Source organism: Hypomesus nipponensis, chromosome 18, assembly GCF_054491055.1.
Source record: "Hypomesus nipponensis isolate SF chromosome 18, ASM5449105v1, whole genome shotgun sequence".
In the NCBI taxonomy this organism is placed as follows: domain Eukaryota; kingdom Metazoa; phylum Chordata; class Actinopteri; order Osmeriformes; family Osmeridae; genus Hypomesus; species Hypomesus nipponensis.
Window position 1 is genome coordinate 18,075,001 of NC_140378.1, and position 19,474 is coordinate 18,094,474.

Here is a 19,474-nt window from a genome sequence, read left to right on the forward strand (position 1 = left end):
TTGCCCAGACACCAGGGTGACGTTGTGAGAACGTTGTCATATGTGTTGCCCAGACACCAGGGTGACGTTGTGAGAACGTTGTCATGTGTGTTGCCCAGACACCAGGGTGACGTTGTGAGAACGTTGTCATGTGTTGCCCAGACACCAGGGTGACGTTGTGAGAACGTTGTCATGTGTTGCCCAGACACCAGGGTGACGTTGTGAGAACGTTGTCATGTGTTGCCCAGACACCAGGGTGACGTTGTGAGAACGTTGTCATGTGTTGCCCAGACACCAGGGTGACGTTGTGAGAACGTTGTCATGTGTTGCCCAGACACCAGGGTGGCGTTGTGAGAACGTTGTCATATGTGTTGCCCAGACACCAGGGTGGCGTTGTGAGAACGTTGTCATATGTGTTGCCCAGACACCAGGGTGGCGTTGTGAGAACGTTGTCATATGTGTTGCCCAGACACCAGGGTGACGTTGTGAGAACGTTGTCATGTGTGTTGCCCAGACACCAAGGTGGCGTTGTGAGAACGTTGTCATGTGTGTTGCCCAGACACCAGGGTGACGTTGTGAGAACGTTGTCATGTGTTGCCCAGACACCAGGGTGACGTTGTGAGAACGTTGTCATGTGTTGCCCAGACACCAGGGTGACGTTGTGAGAACGTTGTCATATGTGTTGCCCAGACACCAGGGTGGCGTTGTGAGAACGTTGTCATATGTGTTGCCCAGACACCAGGGTGGCGTTGTGAGAACGTTGTCATATGTGTTGCCCAGACACCAGGGTGACGTTGTGAGAACGTTGTCATGTGTTGCCCAGACACCAGGGTGACGTTGTGAGAACGTTGTCATGTGTGTTGCCCAGACACCAGGGTGGCGTTGTGAGAACGTTGTCATGTGTGTTGCCCAGACACCAGGGTGACGTTGTGAGAACGTTGTCATGTGTTGCCCAGACACCAGGGTGACGTTGTGAGAACGTTGTCATGTGTGTTGCCCAGACACCAGGGTGACGTTGTGAGAACGTTGTCATGTGTTGCCCAGACACCAGGGTGACGTTGTGAGAACGTTGTCATGTGTTGCCCAGACACCAGGGTGACGTTGTGAGAACGTTGTCATGTGTTGCCCAGACACCAGGGTGGCGTTGTGAGAACGTTGTCATGTGTGTTGCCCAGACACCAGGGTGACGTTGTGAGAACGTTGTCATGTGTGTTGCCCAGACACCAGGGTGACGTTGTGAGAACGTTGTCATGTGTGTTGCCCAGACACCAGGGTGACGTTGTGAGAACGTTGTCATGTGTGTTGCCCAGACACCAGGGTGACGTTGTGAGAACGTTGTCATGTGTGTTGCCCAGACACCAGGGTGACGTTGTGAGAACGTTGTCATGTGTGTTGCCCAGACACCAGGGTGACGTTGTGAGAACGTTGTCATGTGTGTTGCCCAGACACCAGGGTGGCGTTGTGAGAACGTTGTCATGTGTGTTGCCCAGACACCAGGGTGACGTTGTGAGAACGTTGTCATGTGTGTTGCCCAGACACCAGGGTGACGTTGTGAGAACGTTGTCATGTGTGTTGCCCAGACACCAGGGTGACGTTGTGAGAACGTTGTCATATGTGTTGCCCAGACACCAGGGTGGCGTTGTGAGAACGTTGTCATATGTGTTGCCCAGACACCAGGGTGGCGTTGTGAGAACGTTGTCATGTGTGTTGCCCAGACACCAGGGTGACGTTGTGAGAACGTTGTCATGTGTGTTGCCCAGACACCAGGGTGACGTTGTGAGAACGTTGTCATGTGTGTTGCCCAGACACCAGGGTGGCGTTGTGAGAACGTTGTCATGTGTGTTGCCCAGACACCAGGGTGGCGTTGTGAGAACGTTGTCATGTGTGTTGCCCAGACACCAGGGTGACGTTGTGAGAACGTTGTCATGTGTGTTGCCCAGACACCAGGGTGGCGTTGTGAGAACGTTGTCATGTGTGTTGCCCAGACACCAGGGTGACGTTGTGAGAACGTTGTCATGTGTGTTGCCCAGACACCAGGGTGGCGTTGTGAGAACGTTGTCATGTGTGTTGCCCAGACACCAGGGTGACGTTGTGAGAACGTTGTCATGTGTGTTGCCCAGACACCAGGGTGGCGTTGTGAGAACGTTGTCATGTGTGTTGCCCAGACACCAGGGTGGCGTTGTGAGAACGTTGTCATGTGTGTTGCCCAGACACCAGGGTGGCGTTGTGAGAACGTTGTCATGTGTGTTGCCCAGACACCAGGGTGGCGTTGTGAGAACGTTGTCATGTGTGTTGCCCAGACACCAGGGTGGCGTTGTGAGAACGTTGTCATGTGTGTTGCCCAGACACCAGGGTGGCGTTGTGAGAACGTTGTCATGTGTGTTGCCCAGACACCAGGGTGACGTTGTGAGAACGTTGTCATGTGTGTTGCCCAGACACCAGGGTGGCGTTGTGAGAACGTTGTCATATGTGTTGCCCAGACACCAGGGTGGCATTGTGAGAACGTTGTCATATGTGTTGCCCAGACACCAGGGTGGCGTTGTGAGAACGTTGTCATGTGTGTTGCCCAGACACCAAGGTGGCGTTGTGAGAACGTTGTCATGTGTGTTGCCCAGACACCAGGGTGGCATTGTGAGAACGTTGTCATATGTGTTGCCCAGACACCAGGGTGGCGTTGTGAGAACGTTGTCATGTGTGTTGCCCAGACACCAAGGTGACGTTGTGAGAACGTTGTCATGTGTGTTGCCCAGACACCAGGGTGACGTTGTGAGAACGTTGTCATGTGTGTTGCCCAGACACCAAGGTGGCGTTGTGAGAACGTTGTCATGTGTGTTGCCCAGACACCAGGGTGGCATTGTGAGAACGTTGTCATATGTGTTGCCCAGACACCAGGGTGGCGTTGTGAGAACGTTGTCATGTGTGTTGCCCAGACACCAGGGTGGCGTTGTGAGAACGTTGTCATGTGTGTTGCCCAGACACCAGGGTGGCGTTGTGAGAACGTTGTCATATGTGTTGCCCAGACACCAGGGTGGCATTGTGAGAACGTTGTCATATGTGTTGCCCAGACACCAGGGTGACGTTGTGAGAACGTTGTCATGTGTGTTGCCCAGACACCATGGTGGCGTTGTGAGAACGTTGTCATGTGTGTTGCCCAGACACCAGGGTGACGTTGTGAGAACGTTGTCATGTGTGTTGCCCAGACACCAAGGTGGCGTTGTGAGAACGTTGTCATATGTGTTGCCCAGACACCGGGGTGGCATTGTGAGAACGTTGTCATATGTGTTGCCCAGACACCAAGGTGGCGTTGTGAGAACGTTGTCATATGTGTTGCCCAGACACCAGGGTGGCGTTGTGAGAACGTTGTCATGTGTGTTGCCCAGACACCAAGGTGGCGTTGTGAGAACGTTGTCATGTGTGTTGCCCAGACACCAGGGTGACGTTGTGAGAACGTTGTCATGTGTGTTGCCCAGACACCAGGGTGACGTTGTGAGAACGTTGTCATGTGTGTTGCCCAGACACCAGGTTCTCTGTGGAGGACACAGAGCGTGCTCTGCTCAAGCAGCTGAAGATCGTCAAGGAGACGTCCATCGTGGTGAAGAAGCCTGAAGAGGAGAACATTCGCTTCACCAACCACGGTGAGGTTCTTCCTCTGTGGTTTATGCTGTCAATGGATTTGCTGTATGATCAAAACCGAGTCTCAACCCAATAAGATTTCATATTTGTATCCTGTGTGAAGTACAGAACAAGTCGATGCTCTCTCATTCTGAATCTCCCTCCTTCCCTCCCTCCTTCCTTCCCTCCCTCCCTCCCTCCCTCCCTCCCTCCCTCCCTCCCTCCCTCCCTCCCTCCCTCCCTCCCTCCCTCCCTCCCTCCCTCCCTCCCTCCCTCCCTCCCTCCCTCCCTCCCTCCTTCCCTCCCTCCCTCCTTCCTTCCCTCCCTCCATCTTTACCTCCATCCCTCCTACCCCCAGGCCTCTCCTCCCTCCCCTACTTCACCACCACCACCACTACCACCACAGCAACCATGACCACGCCCACCACCACCCCCTCCACCGTGACCACGCCCACCGCCTCATTCAGCACCACAGTGCGTCCTTCCTTCACCTACCGTCCTCCCTACGTCACCCGCCGGCCCCCGACCACCCGGCGCACCACCACCAGCCCCGCCCCCCCGCCCACCACCAGCCCCGCCCCCCCGCCCACCACCAGTCCCCAGCTCAGGACCCGCCCCGAGCCCCACCACACCAAGCCCTGCCACTCCCACCCCTGCCGCCACGGGGGCACCTGTGAGGACGACGGAGACGACTTCACCTGCATCTGCCCCGCCGGGAGAGGGGGTGCCGTCTGCGAGAAAGGTGAGGGCGACCCGCCGGCTGTCACCGCTCACAGGAAGGTGGCCCTCTTACCCCTCACAGGAAGGTGGCCCTCTTACCCCTCACAGGAAGGTGGCCCTATTACCCCTCACAGGAAGGTGGCCCTCTTACCGCTCACAGGAAGGTGGCCCTCTTACCCCTCACAGGAAGGTGGCCCTCTTACCCCTCACAGGACGATAGCCCTCGAGCCGGTCACTGCTGCTGAATAGACAGAGGAAAGGGATCTGACCTCACACACACATTTTTTGAATGAATAATTGCCCCCTGCGTTTGTGGGGATCCCGTCTGCTCCGTTGGCCCCTGCTAGCGAGGGGGCCTGAGCGCTGAGAGACCGCGCAGCTAATCATAGCTAAAGCACTGGCGCCCAATCAGCGCTATCAGCACTGAGAGCCACAAATCAGCCTGAGTGCCGTCGTGGGGAGAGCCTGCTTTTAGTCTTCCCACTCTGCGGTTTGGGGATAAGAAACGACCTCATGCAGCTGCATCTTAAGATAATTGACACTAATTGCTTCGATGGGGATTAGCTGGTAGAAATCAGTGCGCGTTTGACTCAGAGTGGCTAAATGGAGGCACAGACACTGTTTCGTAGCTGCCCATTGATCAATCAAGTCATTAGAGAGATGCAGAGTGAGAGGAATTCATCAGCCTCCATTCTCCGTACCAGCAAGGGAGGACAGACATGCTGGAGGGAGGCGAGGGAAAATGGATGATCATTTGGCTGATAGTTGAGTGGCGAGAAACAAATGTATGTTGTGCGTGTGCGTATGTGTGTGCGTAAGTGTGTGTGTGTGTGTTTATGAGTGAGTGAGAACAACAGTGTGAATGATTGAGTGGAGAATCTTCCACTGTGTGAACAAGGCTCTCTTTCCTCTCTGCTTTTGGGAAAAACAATTTGACAGAACCTGCCAAAACACAATATACACACACAGACACACCTGCACACTGGCCCAAAACAACATTCCGTCATTTGATGTTATTATTGTCCCATCTCCCTCCTCTCACTCTTTCCCCCTCTCTCTCTCTTTCTCTCCCCGTAACCTTCTCGTTTCCCCCCCCCCCCTCTCTCTCTCTCTCTCTCTCTCTCTCTCTCTCTCTCTCTCTCTCTCTCTCTCTCTCTCTCTCTCACTCTTTCCCTCTCTGTATCTCTCTCTCACTCTTTCCCTCTCTCTCTCTCTCTCTCTCTCTCTCTCTATCCCTCTCTCTCTTCCTCTCCCCCCACCCCCCCCTCTCTCTCTCTCTCTCTCTCTCTCTCTCTCTCTCTCTCTCTCTCTCTCTTTCCCTCCCTCTCTCTCTCCCCCTTTCTATCTCTCTCTCCCCCTCTCTCTCTCTCTCTCTCTCTCTCCAGTATTTAACTACTTCACCCCGTCCTTCGGGGGGAAGTCCTACCTGGCCTTCCCCACCATGAAGGCGTACCACACGGTCCGCATCGCCATGGAGTTCCGGAGCTCGGAGCCCTCAGGCATCCTGCTGTACAACGGCCAGCAGGGCAAGAAGGACTTCCTGTGTCTGTCCCTGGTGGGCGGCAAGGTGGAGCTGAGGTGAGGGGTCAGGGGTCGACCACGAGGGCTTCTGATAGGGCGTCAGGGTGAGAGGGCCCAGTCGACCAATCAGAGGCTGTTTTGTTGTAACAAGCCGTCATGGTAATGGCCTGTGAGGTGAAGCAGAGACAGAGAGTAGAAATGGGTTCTTGTCTCTTTCATTGTCGAGGGCTTCTGGACATTTACAGTGTTCAAACAGCATAAAGACTCAAAGAGAATTGTGGCTTTAGAGAGTCAAAGGAAACAAGACGTAGAATAGATTCCACAAACGCAAAACTAGATGAACCATGAACCGGCCCGACTGGATCCTAACTCTGTTTCCCCCCCCCCAGGTACAACACGGGCTCGGGCACGGCCAAGGTGAGCAGCACGGTCCCTGTGTCGCAGGGCGGCTGGCACCAGCTGGTGGTGACCCGCAACCGGCGCAACGCCATGCTGAGCGTGGACAACGAGCCTCACGTGGAGGGTCAGAGCCCTCGCGGCACAGACGGCCTCAACCTGGACACCAACCTCTTCATCGGGGGCTTCCCCGAGGACACCCTGGACGAGTAAGGCCGCCTGCCTCCGAACCACTCCGCCGGTGTTTGCCATGGACTGCTGTTGGAATGTGTGCTGCTGGTGCTGTCGGGGGCAGTGTGTGGATGATGGCTCTTGTAACCGGTGATTGCGTGTCACTCTCTCCTCCTATCTACCTCCCTTTCCTCTGTGTGTGTCTCCCCTCCCCCCCTCCCTCCGTCTCCAGGGTGAAGGAGAAGACTTCCATGAGCGCAGGTCTGGTGGGCTGCGTGCGCATGCTGGACGTCAACAACCGGCTATACAACCTGCAGGAGAACGGCGGCGACGTCACGTACGGCACCGGCGTGGGCGAGTGCGGCAACAATCCGTGTCTGCCCAACCCCTGCCGCAACGGCGGCTCCTGCCAGGTCCGCGAGGCCGAGATGTTCCACTGCAAGTGCATCAACAGCTACTGGGGTGAGCCCGCCCGCCCCCCTCCAGCTCCCCGCTCCCCTGGTCAGACCAGAGCTCAAGTGTACGATTCAAGTGCACGATCGACGCGTCGTAAACACTTGACGTCGCTGTGCTTGAGTTAGGGCTGGTGTTTTTGTCGTCGTAGTGTTGTCGCTTAGTGCTGTGGAATAACATCTATTCGTCCCCAGTATCCGTGCGGTCAGTACAGTGTAAATGTCATGTGAAACGCTGCTATAAATATGTGTTGCTCTGCGGGTGCTCTCTTCATGGGGGCGAGCGCTGTGGTGTTAAGTGCTGCTGTGTGTTTGTGGTCGATAAGCCATCCAATAGCATTCTGCCACGTCCTCCTTGTCGGCCTGATGTAAACTGTATTAAGAGCTTGTTCATGTACAGGGGAGGAAATATTTAAGACCCAGTCTGGAATTCTCTCCCCTTAGTTCTCTCTCTCTTCTCTCTCTGTATTTCCCCCTCTCTCTCTCACTCACACACCCCCCCCCTCCCCTCAGCCCACCCCAAGTACTCTGTCTCTCCCCCTTCTCTCCCTCCCTCTTCCTCCCTCCCTGCAGTCACAGTCCACTAGCTCCCGGCTAATGAGCGACTCAAAGAGAGAGTGTTTTTAAATAGTAGCCAACATCGGGCCCAGTCAGGCTTGACAGTCTCCACCCTGCAGCAGGGGGGCTTCACATCACACATGCTCGCACACACACACACACACGCACACACACACACACCAGAGAGCAGAGCCCAGGACCGGACAGGGAAAATCTCTCTGCAACTCCGTCCTTAGCTTTTCATGTCGCTGGAATAATGCGCCGTCAGACTCTGCCTCGGAAGAACATGGGAGTCAGATGGCTGAGCGGTGAGGGAGTCGGGCTGGTAATCAGAAGGTTACTGGATCGATTCCCCGCTGTGCCAAATGATGATGTGTCCTTAGGCAAGGCACTTCACCTTACTTGCTCTGAATAAGAGCGTCATGTAAATGTAAGAACAGAACATGGAGGTGTGGGAGAGCTCACGCGCTCCTTGCTAGTCCTGCGCCGTCACATGGTGAGGTTGCTAAAATTAGTTTTCCCGGTGTGATTCGGTGTCAAACTGTTCAAGGGGCAGGCGTCGGCGCTGTAATCGAGATCACGGTTCTGCGATGCTGTGGTTCAAACACACGCCGGTGACACCTCAAGTGACAAATGTAGCCAATTAAAGGTCGGGCAGGAATATCCTGACTGGGGAGTGTGAAGATGGGTGGCGGGCCCGAGGACATGGATTTGAGGTGTTCCTTCATCCTGTCAGAGGAGAGACCAGACAAGATGGCTGCCACAGGACTGGGGGGGAGGAGTGAGAGAGAGAGAGAGAGAGAGAGAGAGAGAGAGAGAGAGGGAGGAGGGAGGGTGGGAGGGAGGGGGGGGGAGAGAGAGAGAGAGAGAGAGGCAGGCAGGTAGGCAGTCAGGCAGAAGAGCAAGAGACATGTTCGAGAGCCCTAGAGAGGGAACAAGGGAATAGAAGAAAGAGGGGAAGATAGGGGGGAGAAGAGAAGACGAGAGAGGGAGGAAGTGGAAAGGAAGGAGGAGAAGAGAGAGGGATGAAGAGAGAGAGCCCTTTGAGCTAAGGGGGGCAGGGTTATTACGATGATCTGTTTGCCTCGGGCTGTGTTGCCTGTGCTAGATTAACGACGGCTGAAGTAAGATGCGTTAAGGCGAAGGGTGAAACCACAGTCCTAAACCAGCAGATCTTCGCCCCCACCGGCCCCTCAACAGACCCCAGAACAGCAGCAGACTGGGGGGTTCTGCTGCTCAATCTGCCCCCTCAGAATGTTTCCTAATCCTATTAGAAAACCACCTCTATTACAGGGGAAATCCTCAGCCTTCTCCCTGTGCAGAATGTGCCAAAGTAGTTTCAAGACCAGCTTCTTTTCTGGTTTTCAGTGGTTTAATCAGCTGATTTGGTTGCTGTTTGTGTGTGTGTGTGTGTGTGTATGTAGGTCCAACCTGCGCCGACCTCCACGACCCTTGCGAGCCCAACAAGTGCCACCCATCATCCAAGTGCCAGGTGCAGCCGGAGGGCGGGTACAAGTGCGACTGTCCAATGGGCCGCGAGGGAACGCACTGCGAGAAAGGTACGGCGGCCTATCACAGAGCAGCCCCTCCGCTGCCGTCTTCCTGTTTCAGCTTCAACAGCGAGAGTCTGTTGGCTCTGTCCGCCATCACGGAAACCCAGGCTCCGTTTTAACGAGGAGTAAAGCTCTGCGTGTCGTCCATGAGCCCAGGGCCCCAGTACTGCAGATCGATTCTCCACTCCTGTTCTCCTGCTCAGCCCCCTCCTTCCTCCCTCCACACGGCAACACTTCGTCTCCGTCCTGGATACGGGGGAAGATCAAACGGAGAGACCCCCCCCCCCCGGGGGCCTCCGGAGCCGCCGCCGTGCCGTGATTGGCCCCATCGGGGCGCTGCGGTCGTTAGCGAGCGAGCGTTACCGTGGCCGTGTCCACCCCGCCCACAGGTGTTGTGTTCAAACTCGTTTGCTGCTACTTAGCTCACCGGGGGGTGGCGGGGGGTGGCGGGGGGAGCGGACCCTAACACACCACGGCCGTATTTGAAGTTTCTCATCATCATCACTTTGGGGCCTGTTTCACAGCTCTGCCCTGCTCGCTCGCTGCTGCTTCGGAACTCCGCCTTCACGGGGGTTCTCACGGAGGATTCCGGAACTCCAGGGCCGTCTTCTTCATGCCACTGAGGAGTAGAATTGAAGAAAAAAAGGGGATTTGAGAATTTTTAGATTTTCACCCCCTCACACACACACACACCCACACCCACCCACACACACACACACACACCAAAAATAGTGCCCCCACACCCTCCTCTGCCACCCGCAAGCACTTAGCAGGTGATTAAAATAAATTGGGGTGAACTAGAATCAATGCAGCGCGATAGCCTTCCTCTTCTTCCGAGGGGTGTGTTTTTCTCTCTATGAAATCAATGAGATGAGTAATCTCATCAGCGCTCTGCCCACGGTGATTAATGGGAAAGTCAGTCAGTGCGAGTATCTCTCTGAGACGGGATCGCTTGGATAAGACGCTGGCGAATATGCTGTAAGGGCTGAACTGGGATCAGTTAAAGACAGGTGGATAAGTGCCTAATGAAGGGAGAACCAAAGGAGGAAATGGTCGTATTAAACTGAAACGAGCCACTTCCTCTTCCTGACTCTGAGGGTAGAGAACAGCCTCACTGTAACCGACCGCCGAACTCCCTGTGTGGATGTGCTGAGTGGAGGGGGGGGACCCCCTACCTTGCATTTTTTTAGATGTTTCCCTGTTCAAACACACCTGATTCAAATGGCTGGGTACAAGCTGATAACAACCCATTCATTTAAATTAGCTGTGTTGGAACAGGTAAAAACATCTGGGACAGGGTTCTCCAATCCTGGTCCTCGAGAGCTGCTGTCATGCATGTTTTAGATGTTTCCCTGCTCCAGCACACCTGATTCAAATGAATGGTCATTACCCGGCTTCTACAGAACTTGACAACAACCCATTCATGTAGAACCTGTGGGGCAGGGGTTCCCTGAGCACCAGGGTTGCCTACCCCTGTTCTAGAACCTGCAGGGCAAGGGTTCCCTGAGGACGAGGGCAGAGAAACCCCTTGGTTAGATCAATGGTAGTGAACTTGGATCAAGACCTAGGCCTTTCCGTCACGCTTAGATGACTTTAACTCACGTTAAAGATTACGTTAACTCCTCAGATGCAGTGTGTAAGTGTCAGGACTGCCATGCACTCTATTTGTGCATTAGAGAGCTTTTTCCAGTGGGGTTTTTGTGTTGAAATGTGTGAATGACTTTCCTCATTTCCCTCCTCCCTGATGGGGCCCGCTCTCCTCCTTCTGACAGGCGGCACACTCTTCCCTGTTGTGTCTGCTATTCTTCTTCTGCTTTACTCCATGCCATCGTTAGCAGTCCTCTGCACAATAGTTAATTAGCTTTTTCATCTCCGTCTGCCTTCCCTTACCCGACTCGGCTTCGCTAATCCCGGCTAATTACTGACGAAAGCATTCTCACAGGGTAAAAAGACTGTCTGTGTGTGTGTCTGTGTGTGTGTGTGTGTGTGTGTGTGAGAGATAGAGTGTCTCTGTGTGTGTGTGTGTGTGTATCTGTCTGTGAGAGAGTGTCTCTGTGTGTGTGTGTGCAGTCTGGTCGGGTGTTGAGCACACCACCATTGTTATGGGGATGGTATCCCAGGGAAACACTTCAGCGAGTGGCTTCCCAGCCGGCGCTGCTGTGTCCCCTCCGTTGCTCCTCGGTAACGACTGGAGACCACCGGAAACTTCCCTCTCCCAGACCCGTTCAACGGGACGAGGGCAGACGCGGGGCCGCCAGGACAGGAAGGTCTGCTGGTTTACCGCGTCCCAGTGGAGCCGTCATGAGGCGTTCCAAGGTCTTCAGTTTCTGGGTTCCTTTCTGGGTTCTGTCATCCGTGCTTTCTCTCGCTCTCGATGTGTCTGGGATTTATGTCAAGCTGAATCGACTCCTAATCCCAATACCGTGCTGAAGTGTGTGTGTGTGTGGGGGTGGTGAGGCTGTTTCAGTGTGTCAACTCCCGTCGATGAAGTCTGTAACCTTTCTGTTGTTTTGCAGTGTCTGATAAGAAGGGGGCCTACCTGCCTCTCTTCAGTGGAGACTCCTACTTAGAGCTGAAGGGCCTGCATCTCTACGGACACGACCTCCAGTAAGCCACACGTCTTCATCTTCCCGCTTTAGCTAGCTTTTGTGTGTGTCGCTTGCAAACAGCCCGGGACACGACGACTCATATGTTTGTTTTTTCTCAAGTCCTGCATTGTCACCTGTTCCTGATTAACAGTGAGTCGTATTGAGAAGTTTGTACCACGACAGAGCTCTAGTGTCCTTGAATGTTGTCTGTATATCTGGGAGTGAATCGATATGAAGGTGATGCAGTGATGAAACACAGCCTGGGTAGCAACACATGGCTTGTTGGAAACACCAAACAGGAAGACAACATTCTGCTCTGTTTTCCAGCCTTGCTTTTTGGTTTCTGCCACTGTTCAGACAGGTTGATAAAAAAAGTCACCAGCATTCATGCTAGTCTGGGCTCGTAGCCATGTCCGCTTTGTCGTTAACCAGGTGTGTTTGTTTGTGTTCCCGCCCCTCAGGCAAAAGGTCAGCATGACAGTCGTCCTCATGGCCAACAGCTCCAACGGCATGATCTTCTACAACGGCCAGAAGACCGACGGAAAAGGAGACTTCATCTCCCTCTCCCTCAACGACGGCATCCTGGAGTTCCGTTACGACCTGGGGAAAGGGCCCGCCATCCTCAGGTAGGTGCTCCCAGGAGCGCCAGTGTGTGTCCGTGGGTGCATGTACCCGTTTCTGTGTGTGTGTGCCCGTTGGTGTGTGTGTGTGTGTGTGTGTGTGTGCCCGTTGGTGTGTGTGTGTGTGTGTGTCTACCCGTTTGTGTGTGTGTGTGTGTGCTCGTTGGTGTGTGTGTGTGTGTCTACCCGTTTGTCTGTGTGTGTGCCCGTTGGTGTGTGTGTGTGTGTGTGTGTGTGTGTGTGTGTGTGCCCGTTGGTGTGTGTGTGTGTGTGTGTGTGTGTGTGCCCGTTGGTGTGTGTGTGTGTGTGTCTACCCGTTTGTGTGTGTGTGTGTGTGCTCGTTGGTGTGTGTGTGTGTGTCTACCCGTTTGTCTGTGTGTTTGCCCGTTGGTGTGTGTGTGTGTGTGTGTGTGTGTGCTCGTTGGTGTGTGTGTGTGTGTGTCTACCCGTTTGTCTGTGTGTGTGCCCGTTGGTGTGTGTGTGTGTGTGTGTGTGTGTGTGCCCGTTGGTGTGTGTGTGTGTGTGCCCGTTGGTGTGTGTGTGTGCCCTTCTACTACACACAGTCACGTGTCGTCCTGTGCGTTCCCGTCACACAGGAGCAAGGAGAAGCTCAAGATGAACGTTTGGAACACGGTGAACCTGGAGAGAGCCAACCGCAAAGGAGAGATCAGCGTAAACGGGAAGGACGGTGTCCGAGGAGAGTCTCCGGTGAGAGATGGAGGAGCTAGCCTAGCCTAGCCTAGCTAGCCTGGTCGGCTAACAGGCCCGTGTTTCCCACCTCACAGGCCCTGTAGACGATTACACGCCTGCTACTATGCTACATGCTAGCATACAAGGCTTGTGTTTGCCTGGTCGAGATCAGCCTACTACTGTGTTTGAGAGCTAGCTTGGTTTGCAAATGGGTTCTGCTGATTATTATACACCTGCTACCAAGCTACATGCTAGCATGCAAGGATTGTTTGTCCCTGGTCATTATCTACTGTGTCCAAAGGTAGCCTCTTTAGCTCATCAGCCTTTGTGTGAGCAGTAGTTTGGTTTGCTAATAGACCACTCTAATGCTTATACACCGGCTACAAGCTAGCATGCAAGCCTTGTTAGCCTGGTTGTGATAGGCCTGCTACTGTGTTTGTTTGTGTATGTGTGCCTGTTCCATTGCAGTGTCCTTGGCCCCAGACACGCGTCATTGTAAAAGCTGTTCAACTCGCTGTTGGCTAGATGCCTGAGCTGAATCAGCGAGAACTTCTTCCTTGTGGAGTCCATATATTTTTAAATTACACGGAGTAAAGGGTTGCCTAGAATATCTTGTTAGCTGTCAAGGTGAGAGGTGGAGTAGAGGGCAAGTTTGACACACTGTTTCAGTCCAAATTTTGTTTTGGATTGAAGTTCCAATCTTTTTTTACTGCAAAATTTGAATCATACTTTACCTCTCAGAGAATCTACCACCGCCTTCTCAGAAAAATCTATCTGGCCTCACAGGTATACATTCAATTACCTAAACGGCATGCTCATCGTTAGCCGTCCGCCCGTGTCTGATGCACCCCAGGAGATGGAGAGATGGATGAAGATGGAGAGAGAGATTACATTAGAGAGATGGTAGATAAGTAATGACGTGCCAGGCCCACCGGTCATGTGACCAGAGCAGGGCCCACCAGTCATGTGACCAGAGCAGTAAAGCAGGTACATGCCCTAAATGAATGCGACTGTGGAGTCTGATAAGCCAGCAAGTCGTCCAATTATATTAAACAGTGTTATTTGTGATTAGGAACACGAACAGCCTTGTGCAACTTCAGTTTCTTCTGCCTCTTCCAAGACACAACGCTGTCTCTTTTTTCTTCTTTTTTTTCTATTTTTTTTTTTTCTTTCTTTTTTCTTTCTTTTTTTTTCTTTTTTTTTTTGTTATCCCTCTCTCCTGTCCGCCTTATGGTAATTGTGTTTCACTCCAGCAACAGAGGCGGAAAATCTTATTAAAAAGGAGAGCTGGGAGAGGGAGAGGGAGGGGAAAGCGAGAGATGAGTTGCAAACGCTTGTGAAGCTCTGAGACAGCCGGGGCAGGATAGCTCGCAGCTAAGTCTTTCCTAGCGGCCATCTATACTTAAGAAGGCAGGATCTTGTTGCATAGGGAGATACTGTATGCTCATGATGCAATCATTTCTTTCTAGTGAGGATGGGAATGGGGAAAAGGATTGTTTGAGTGTTTGGTGAAGTATTGCTGCATGAGTCATGTAGGAAAACATGGCCTCGTTGATTGAGAACGGGGGCTCATATAATGTATATGAGCTCAGGTCCAGCTGCTTTCATCACACACACACACTCACGCGCGCACACACACTCGCGCACAGCACACACACTCGCGCGCAGCACCAGCTTCTCTTTGCATCTTTTTGGAATGGCTGTTCAGAGCTTTGTGCATGCTCCTTCACACACCTTTGTTCAGTCTCTTTATTTATCAGGGGTTGCATGTGTGTTTATCAGTCTTGCTTAGCTGTTTTCTACCTGGCCCGCTCTTCCTAATGTGCCACTGTGAACAATACTACCGGGCTTGCATATTATTCTTACAGGTGTGTGTGTGCTTTTGCATGCCTCTGTACACTGACCGCCACTAGCTTCTAGTTTCTCTGATAACATGTTTTCCTCCCTGTGTTCTTTTCTCTTATGATGTGCTGTCTGGAACTCAGAAATCACGCAAGGTAAAAAAAAATTAGAACACGTTACATTTTCTCAAACTTCTCACCCCCCCCATTCTCCATGCAACCCGTTCTGAGACGCATCGCTCCGGAGCAAAGGACACCTTGCTTGTAACTCCGAAGTAGAGACATCGTTAAAGAACTCGGTTTGGCTTTCACCTCGGCCCATCTGCTGTGGGGGCGGATGGAGGGATGAGGAGGGAGGAGAGAAGGGTAGAGGGGGTGGCAGTTATCTTTCTGACCGCCATTGTTCACTGCAACAATGAAAGTCTTCATTAGTCTTGCGTGGGCGGGGACATCTCGCCGGCGCCTCGTGCCTGCCTGCCTGCCTGCCGAGAGAGAGAGAGAGAAAGAGAGAGAGAGAAAGAGAGAGAGAGAAGAGAGAGAGAAAAGAGAGAGAGAGAGAGAGAGAGAGAGAAAAGAGAGAGAGAGAAATGGAGAGAGAGATGGAGAGAGAGAGAGACAGAGAGAGAGAGAGAGAGAGATGGAGAGAGAGGGAGGGAGAGTAAAGGAGAGGAATAAAGTGAGAGAATGAGGTGCCAAGCCAAGCCGGGCTGTTCTTTTGTCATGAACTCACACTTTCCTAAGCCAAAGTGTCCATATCATTAAGTCACTCTCACTTACATATCCACCCACTCACCCACCCATGAAGCAACACCGAAACACTCACCCTCCACGTCGCCAGTTAAGCTTCATCCCTTCATCAGATTGATGGTCTGGCCTCTTTGAAAACTTAAACGTTTTTTGGGGGAGGGAAGGGGGGGGGGTTGTCATTCCATTTGTCTTCTGGAATATTCAACACCCAATTTCATTTCAGAACAGAAAAGTATTTCCAAACTCAAACCAATGGATGTTACATTTGTTTTACGCGTCACTTTCCCCAAATGTCTCAAAGATGTAGCAGAGAAAGGAGTTGAATTGCAGTGTAGTCCAGTATTCACCTCCAGTGAGACCAATATGGCCTCTGACATAGCTGAATAGGCAGGGTGACTCCAGTCCACGGACGGTCTTCTGTCAGCATACTAGCAGAGTCCATTCTTGTTTTGTTTGGAGCTGGCTCAAAGTCACTCTTCCACCAATCCAAATCCACATCCCATCCAGGCTTCGTAGCCCTTTCCAGCTCTCCACACAATCCATGTTTACAGAACTTGGCCCCTTCCATAATTTTTTACAGCTATTATCTCAGCTTTACCCTGTGGCAGTTTTCTGCCCTAAATATAAATAAAGATCCTTAAATCCATCGTGAGTGGGGGGGAGGGGGGGGGGGCTCTGCCTGGTGAGAAAGCCTCAGCAGTAAACGAAGGCGATTCTCCCGCAGGTTTCGACGGAGGGTTTCATGGTCATCCGAAGGTGCCAATAAATCACCAATTAAAGCCTCGCCCCGCTCTCTGTTTGAAAGGTCGGCAGGATAATCACCCATTCATTAGAAACCATTATGGAAAACACACCGGTCCACCTCGTCACTCCAGCCTGGCACTCCTGGGTGGCTTTTAGGGCGTTTTGCACAGATAAAAGATAATTTACCGCTCGTAGTGTGGCACTGAAATCAATTATGTTTTCTAATATATCAAATGTATCGATGTTAAAAGGGTGAGAGAGGCGTTTAATGTCCTGCCCCGAACTATGTATGTTAATCTAATTTTAGAGGCGGGTCTATCTAACTGTCAGAGCTGAGATAATGCAGAGGATTCATCAGAGTGTGTCAAACTTTTATGCCAGAACGGAGGTTTACGCCACAAGTTCCTGCAAGCGGAAAAGAAGTTGAACTCTTCCGGGTCAAACTGTGCCGCTGTAGAAGTGGGTTTACAGTCTTATAATGTGGAGAAATTAACATTCACGTTATTTTCCAGTCTGAAGTGGATATCTCCACAAATAGCGGAGAGGGATGCGGTCATTCTAGCGGCGGGTGACGACATCTGGTTTGAGAGACTAGCGACAGCAGGGTCCACGTTTGGGGTTCTAGGGGTTCTGTCAGATCCAGGTGTGGTTCCTCCGCACGGTTCTACGAGGGTTCTAACCGCCATTGTGTCTCTTCGTCTCCCTCCAGAACCAGCACACCGCCCTCAACCTGAAGGAGTCTCTGTTCGTGGGAGGTGCTCCTGACTTGAGCCGACTGGCCAGAGCCGCCTTCATCAAGGACGGCTTCAAGGGATCCATCCAGAGGGTGAGTCACCGCGCCCTTTCTACCCGTAACCTCGGAAATGGGAAACGAGGCGGTGGGAGGTGTTGCCTGGCACCTGTTAAACCTGACCACGGTCAGGTCATCGGTCATCTAACGGAGTGTCCAGTCTCCCGTGGTTACAGACACTAAACTGGTTCATTCTCTCAGTATCTTCAGCACCGCTAACAGTGGCTCTGCTCATTTGGGTTATTGTGTACTAATAATAGGACACACATTTGATGTCCCTGCATTTCCCTTGTCTCTAATCTTCCCTGACAACTTTCCAGTTTTTTCCCTCTCAGCAAAGCTTTTCTTTGAGTGCCAGAAATAGACGCCAACAAAGGCAGGATGTTGCAGGAATCGTAAACTTGTCATTAGCTCCTCTAGGCAAACTTTCCCTCAACAGTTCCGACTAAATCAAAGCCTGGCCCTGAATTAAGTGGCTTGTAAAGTTTGTGATAAGTGGAGTTGACAAGTTTACCATATGAAATGTACTAATTGTTGGTTATTTGAGAGTAGGGGCTGAAACACGTTCTAATTATGTGTTGTGTGGCAGCATTTGAATGTGATCCATGAAAAAAAATTTACCGTGTTAATTTACCGGTGAGCTGACCATCAAAGCTGGTAGAAATAGTCTTAACTCTCTCCTGCCTCCTGTCTTTCTTCCGTTCTCCTGCCTCCCCTCCTCTCTCCTACTTCCTCTCTCCTTCCTCCTCCCCTCTCTACTGCCTCCTCTCTCATTCCTCCTCTCCTCTCTACTGCCTCCTCTCTCCTTCCTCCTCTCCTCTCTCCTCCCTCCTCTCCTCTCTCCTTCCTCCTCTCCTCTCTACTGCCTCCTCTCTCCTTCCTCCTCTCCTCTCTCCTTCCTCCTCTCCTCTCTCCTCCCTCCTCTCCTCTCTCCTTCCTCCTCTCCTCTCTACTGCCTCCTCTCTCCTTCCTCCTCCCCTCTCTCCTTCCTCCTCTCCTCTCTCCTTCCTCCTCTCCTCTCTCCTTCCTCCTCTCCTCTCTCCTTCCTCCTCTCCTCCCTCCTCTCTCCTCCCTCCTCTCCTCTCTCCTTCCTCCTCTCCTCTCTACTGCCTCCTCTCTCCTTCCTCCTCTCCTCCCTCCTCTCCTCTCTCCTCCCTCCTCTCCTCTCCTCTCTCCTTCCTCCTCTCCTCTATCCTGCCTCCTCTCTCCTCGCCCCTCCCTCCCTCCCTCCACCCCCCCCCCCCGCCCCCACAGATCACCCTGATGGGAACCTCCATCCTGAAGCAGGAGCACGCGCTGCACTCCAGCGGTGTGTCCATGTTCGAGGGCCACCCCTGCTCCCAGGAGCCCTGCCACAACGGGGGCCGCTGCAACCCCCTGCTGGAGGCCTACGAGTGCGTGTGTCTCCATGGATACACGGGGACACACTGTCAAAACAGTGAGTACAGCCCCAAGACATCCTCCTCTGTCTTTTTTTGATTGTCTTTCATTGACCTGTGGATAATGAATGTGATCATATAAAACCTCCTTGATTATACTTACGTACACATACATTAAGCACACACACACACACACACACACAGTCTTCAACAACCTCATTAACCATGCTCCCGTGCATTCTCGGCTCCCTTTACTTTAATTAAAATCATGAGTGCATGAACGCGCCCATTCCTCACCGTCCTTGGCCTTGAACTGCGGAGGACGAGCCCTGGATGCTATTGATCCAGATGATCTCACCCACGTCTCCCCTGTCCCTCAGCCATCTACGAGAAGTCCGCAGGTGAAACGGAGGCCATCGCCTTCGACGGCAGGACCTTCATCGAGTACCACAACGCAGTCACCAAGAGGTAAGTCGAAGGCCGTCTCGCCCTTCCTTAACGACTTCGCGTGCTAACCACCATTAGCGAAACGACCCTCTCTGTCCGAAATGACCCCCTCTGTCCGAAACCACCCTCTTCTTCTTTGGTAAGCCACGATGACAGGGGTTGCTTATTATACCGCACAGAGCGCCTGGTTGGCTAATTGCCCGGCCCCATCCTCTGCTTCCTCTGCTCTGTCTCTCTGGTTGGGTTGTGAATTCGGCTAATTAGCGCTGCGGCTAACAGTTACAGCCCTGAGCGCCCCTAGCTATCAGTTTGTCGGGTCAGACGAAGTCCACAGCTTAGATTTCAACGGAAAGGAAACCTACATTACATTGTAGACATCGCAGCTTAGTACGGTTTCATTTGAGATCTTTTTTCTTTTCTTTTTTTTTGGGGGGGGGGGTTGGTTGTGGGATTAACCCTAAAATAGCGTGAAAACCTTGTGGTTTTCCTGTAAAAGAACAAGCTGGAGGATGCACGTTTAAATGGGTTCTATTCTGGGCTCCAAAGCCGGAGACTTGCGTCCCTCCAGGCGGTGTGCGCTGCATTCATCCTCCACCCGTCCCTGACGCTGGCAACGGAGCCCGCAGGTTGGCATGCACCGAATGTTTGGGATGAACCTGAAAAGAC

General features: G+C 52.6%; 1 protein-coding gene across 1 annotated transcript in view; it reads left to right on the forward strand.

Annotated features, from left to right (window-relative positions):
* The window catches only part of agrn (agrin), a 204,278-nt gene that overhangs the window by 173,592 nt on the left and 11,212 nt on the right, over positions 1 to 19,474 (forward strand). Inside the window, exons 23-34 of the mRNA XM_084679083.1 lie at positions 3,495 to 3,614; positions 3,950 to 4,333; positions 5,697 to 5,889; positions 6,222 to 6,437; positions 6,632 to 6,861; positions 8,834 to 8,968; positions 11,479 to 11,569; positions 12,012 to 12,176; positions 12,767 to 12,878; positions 16,902 to 17,018; positions 18,237 to 18,420; positions 18,742 to 18,829. Of these exons, the coding sequence (XP_084535209.1) occupies positions 3,495 to 3,614; positions 3,950 to 4,333; positions 5,697 to 5,889; positions 6,222 to 6,437; positions 6,632 to 6,861; positions 8,834 to 8,968; positions 11,479 to 11,569; positions 12,012 to 12,176; positions 12,767 to 12,878; positions 16,902 to 17,018; positions 18,237 to 18,420; positions 18,742 to 18,829 (2,035 nt within the window). The remainder of the gene's footprint in view (positions 1 to 3,494; positions 3,615 to 3,949; positions 4,334 to 5,696; positions 5,890 to 6,221; positions 6,438 to 6,631; positions 6,862 to 8,833; positions 8,969 to 11,478; positions 11,570 to 12,011; positions 12,177 to 12,766; positions 12,879 to 16,901; positions 17,019 to 18,236; positions 18,421 to 18,741; positions 18,830 to 19,474) is intronic.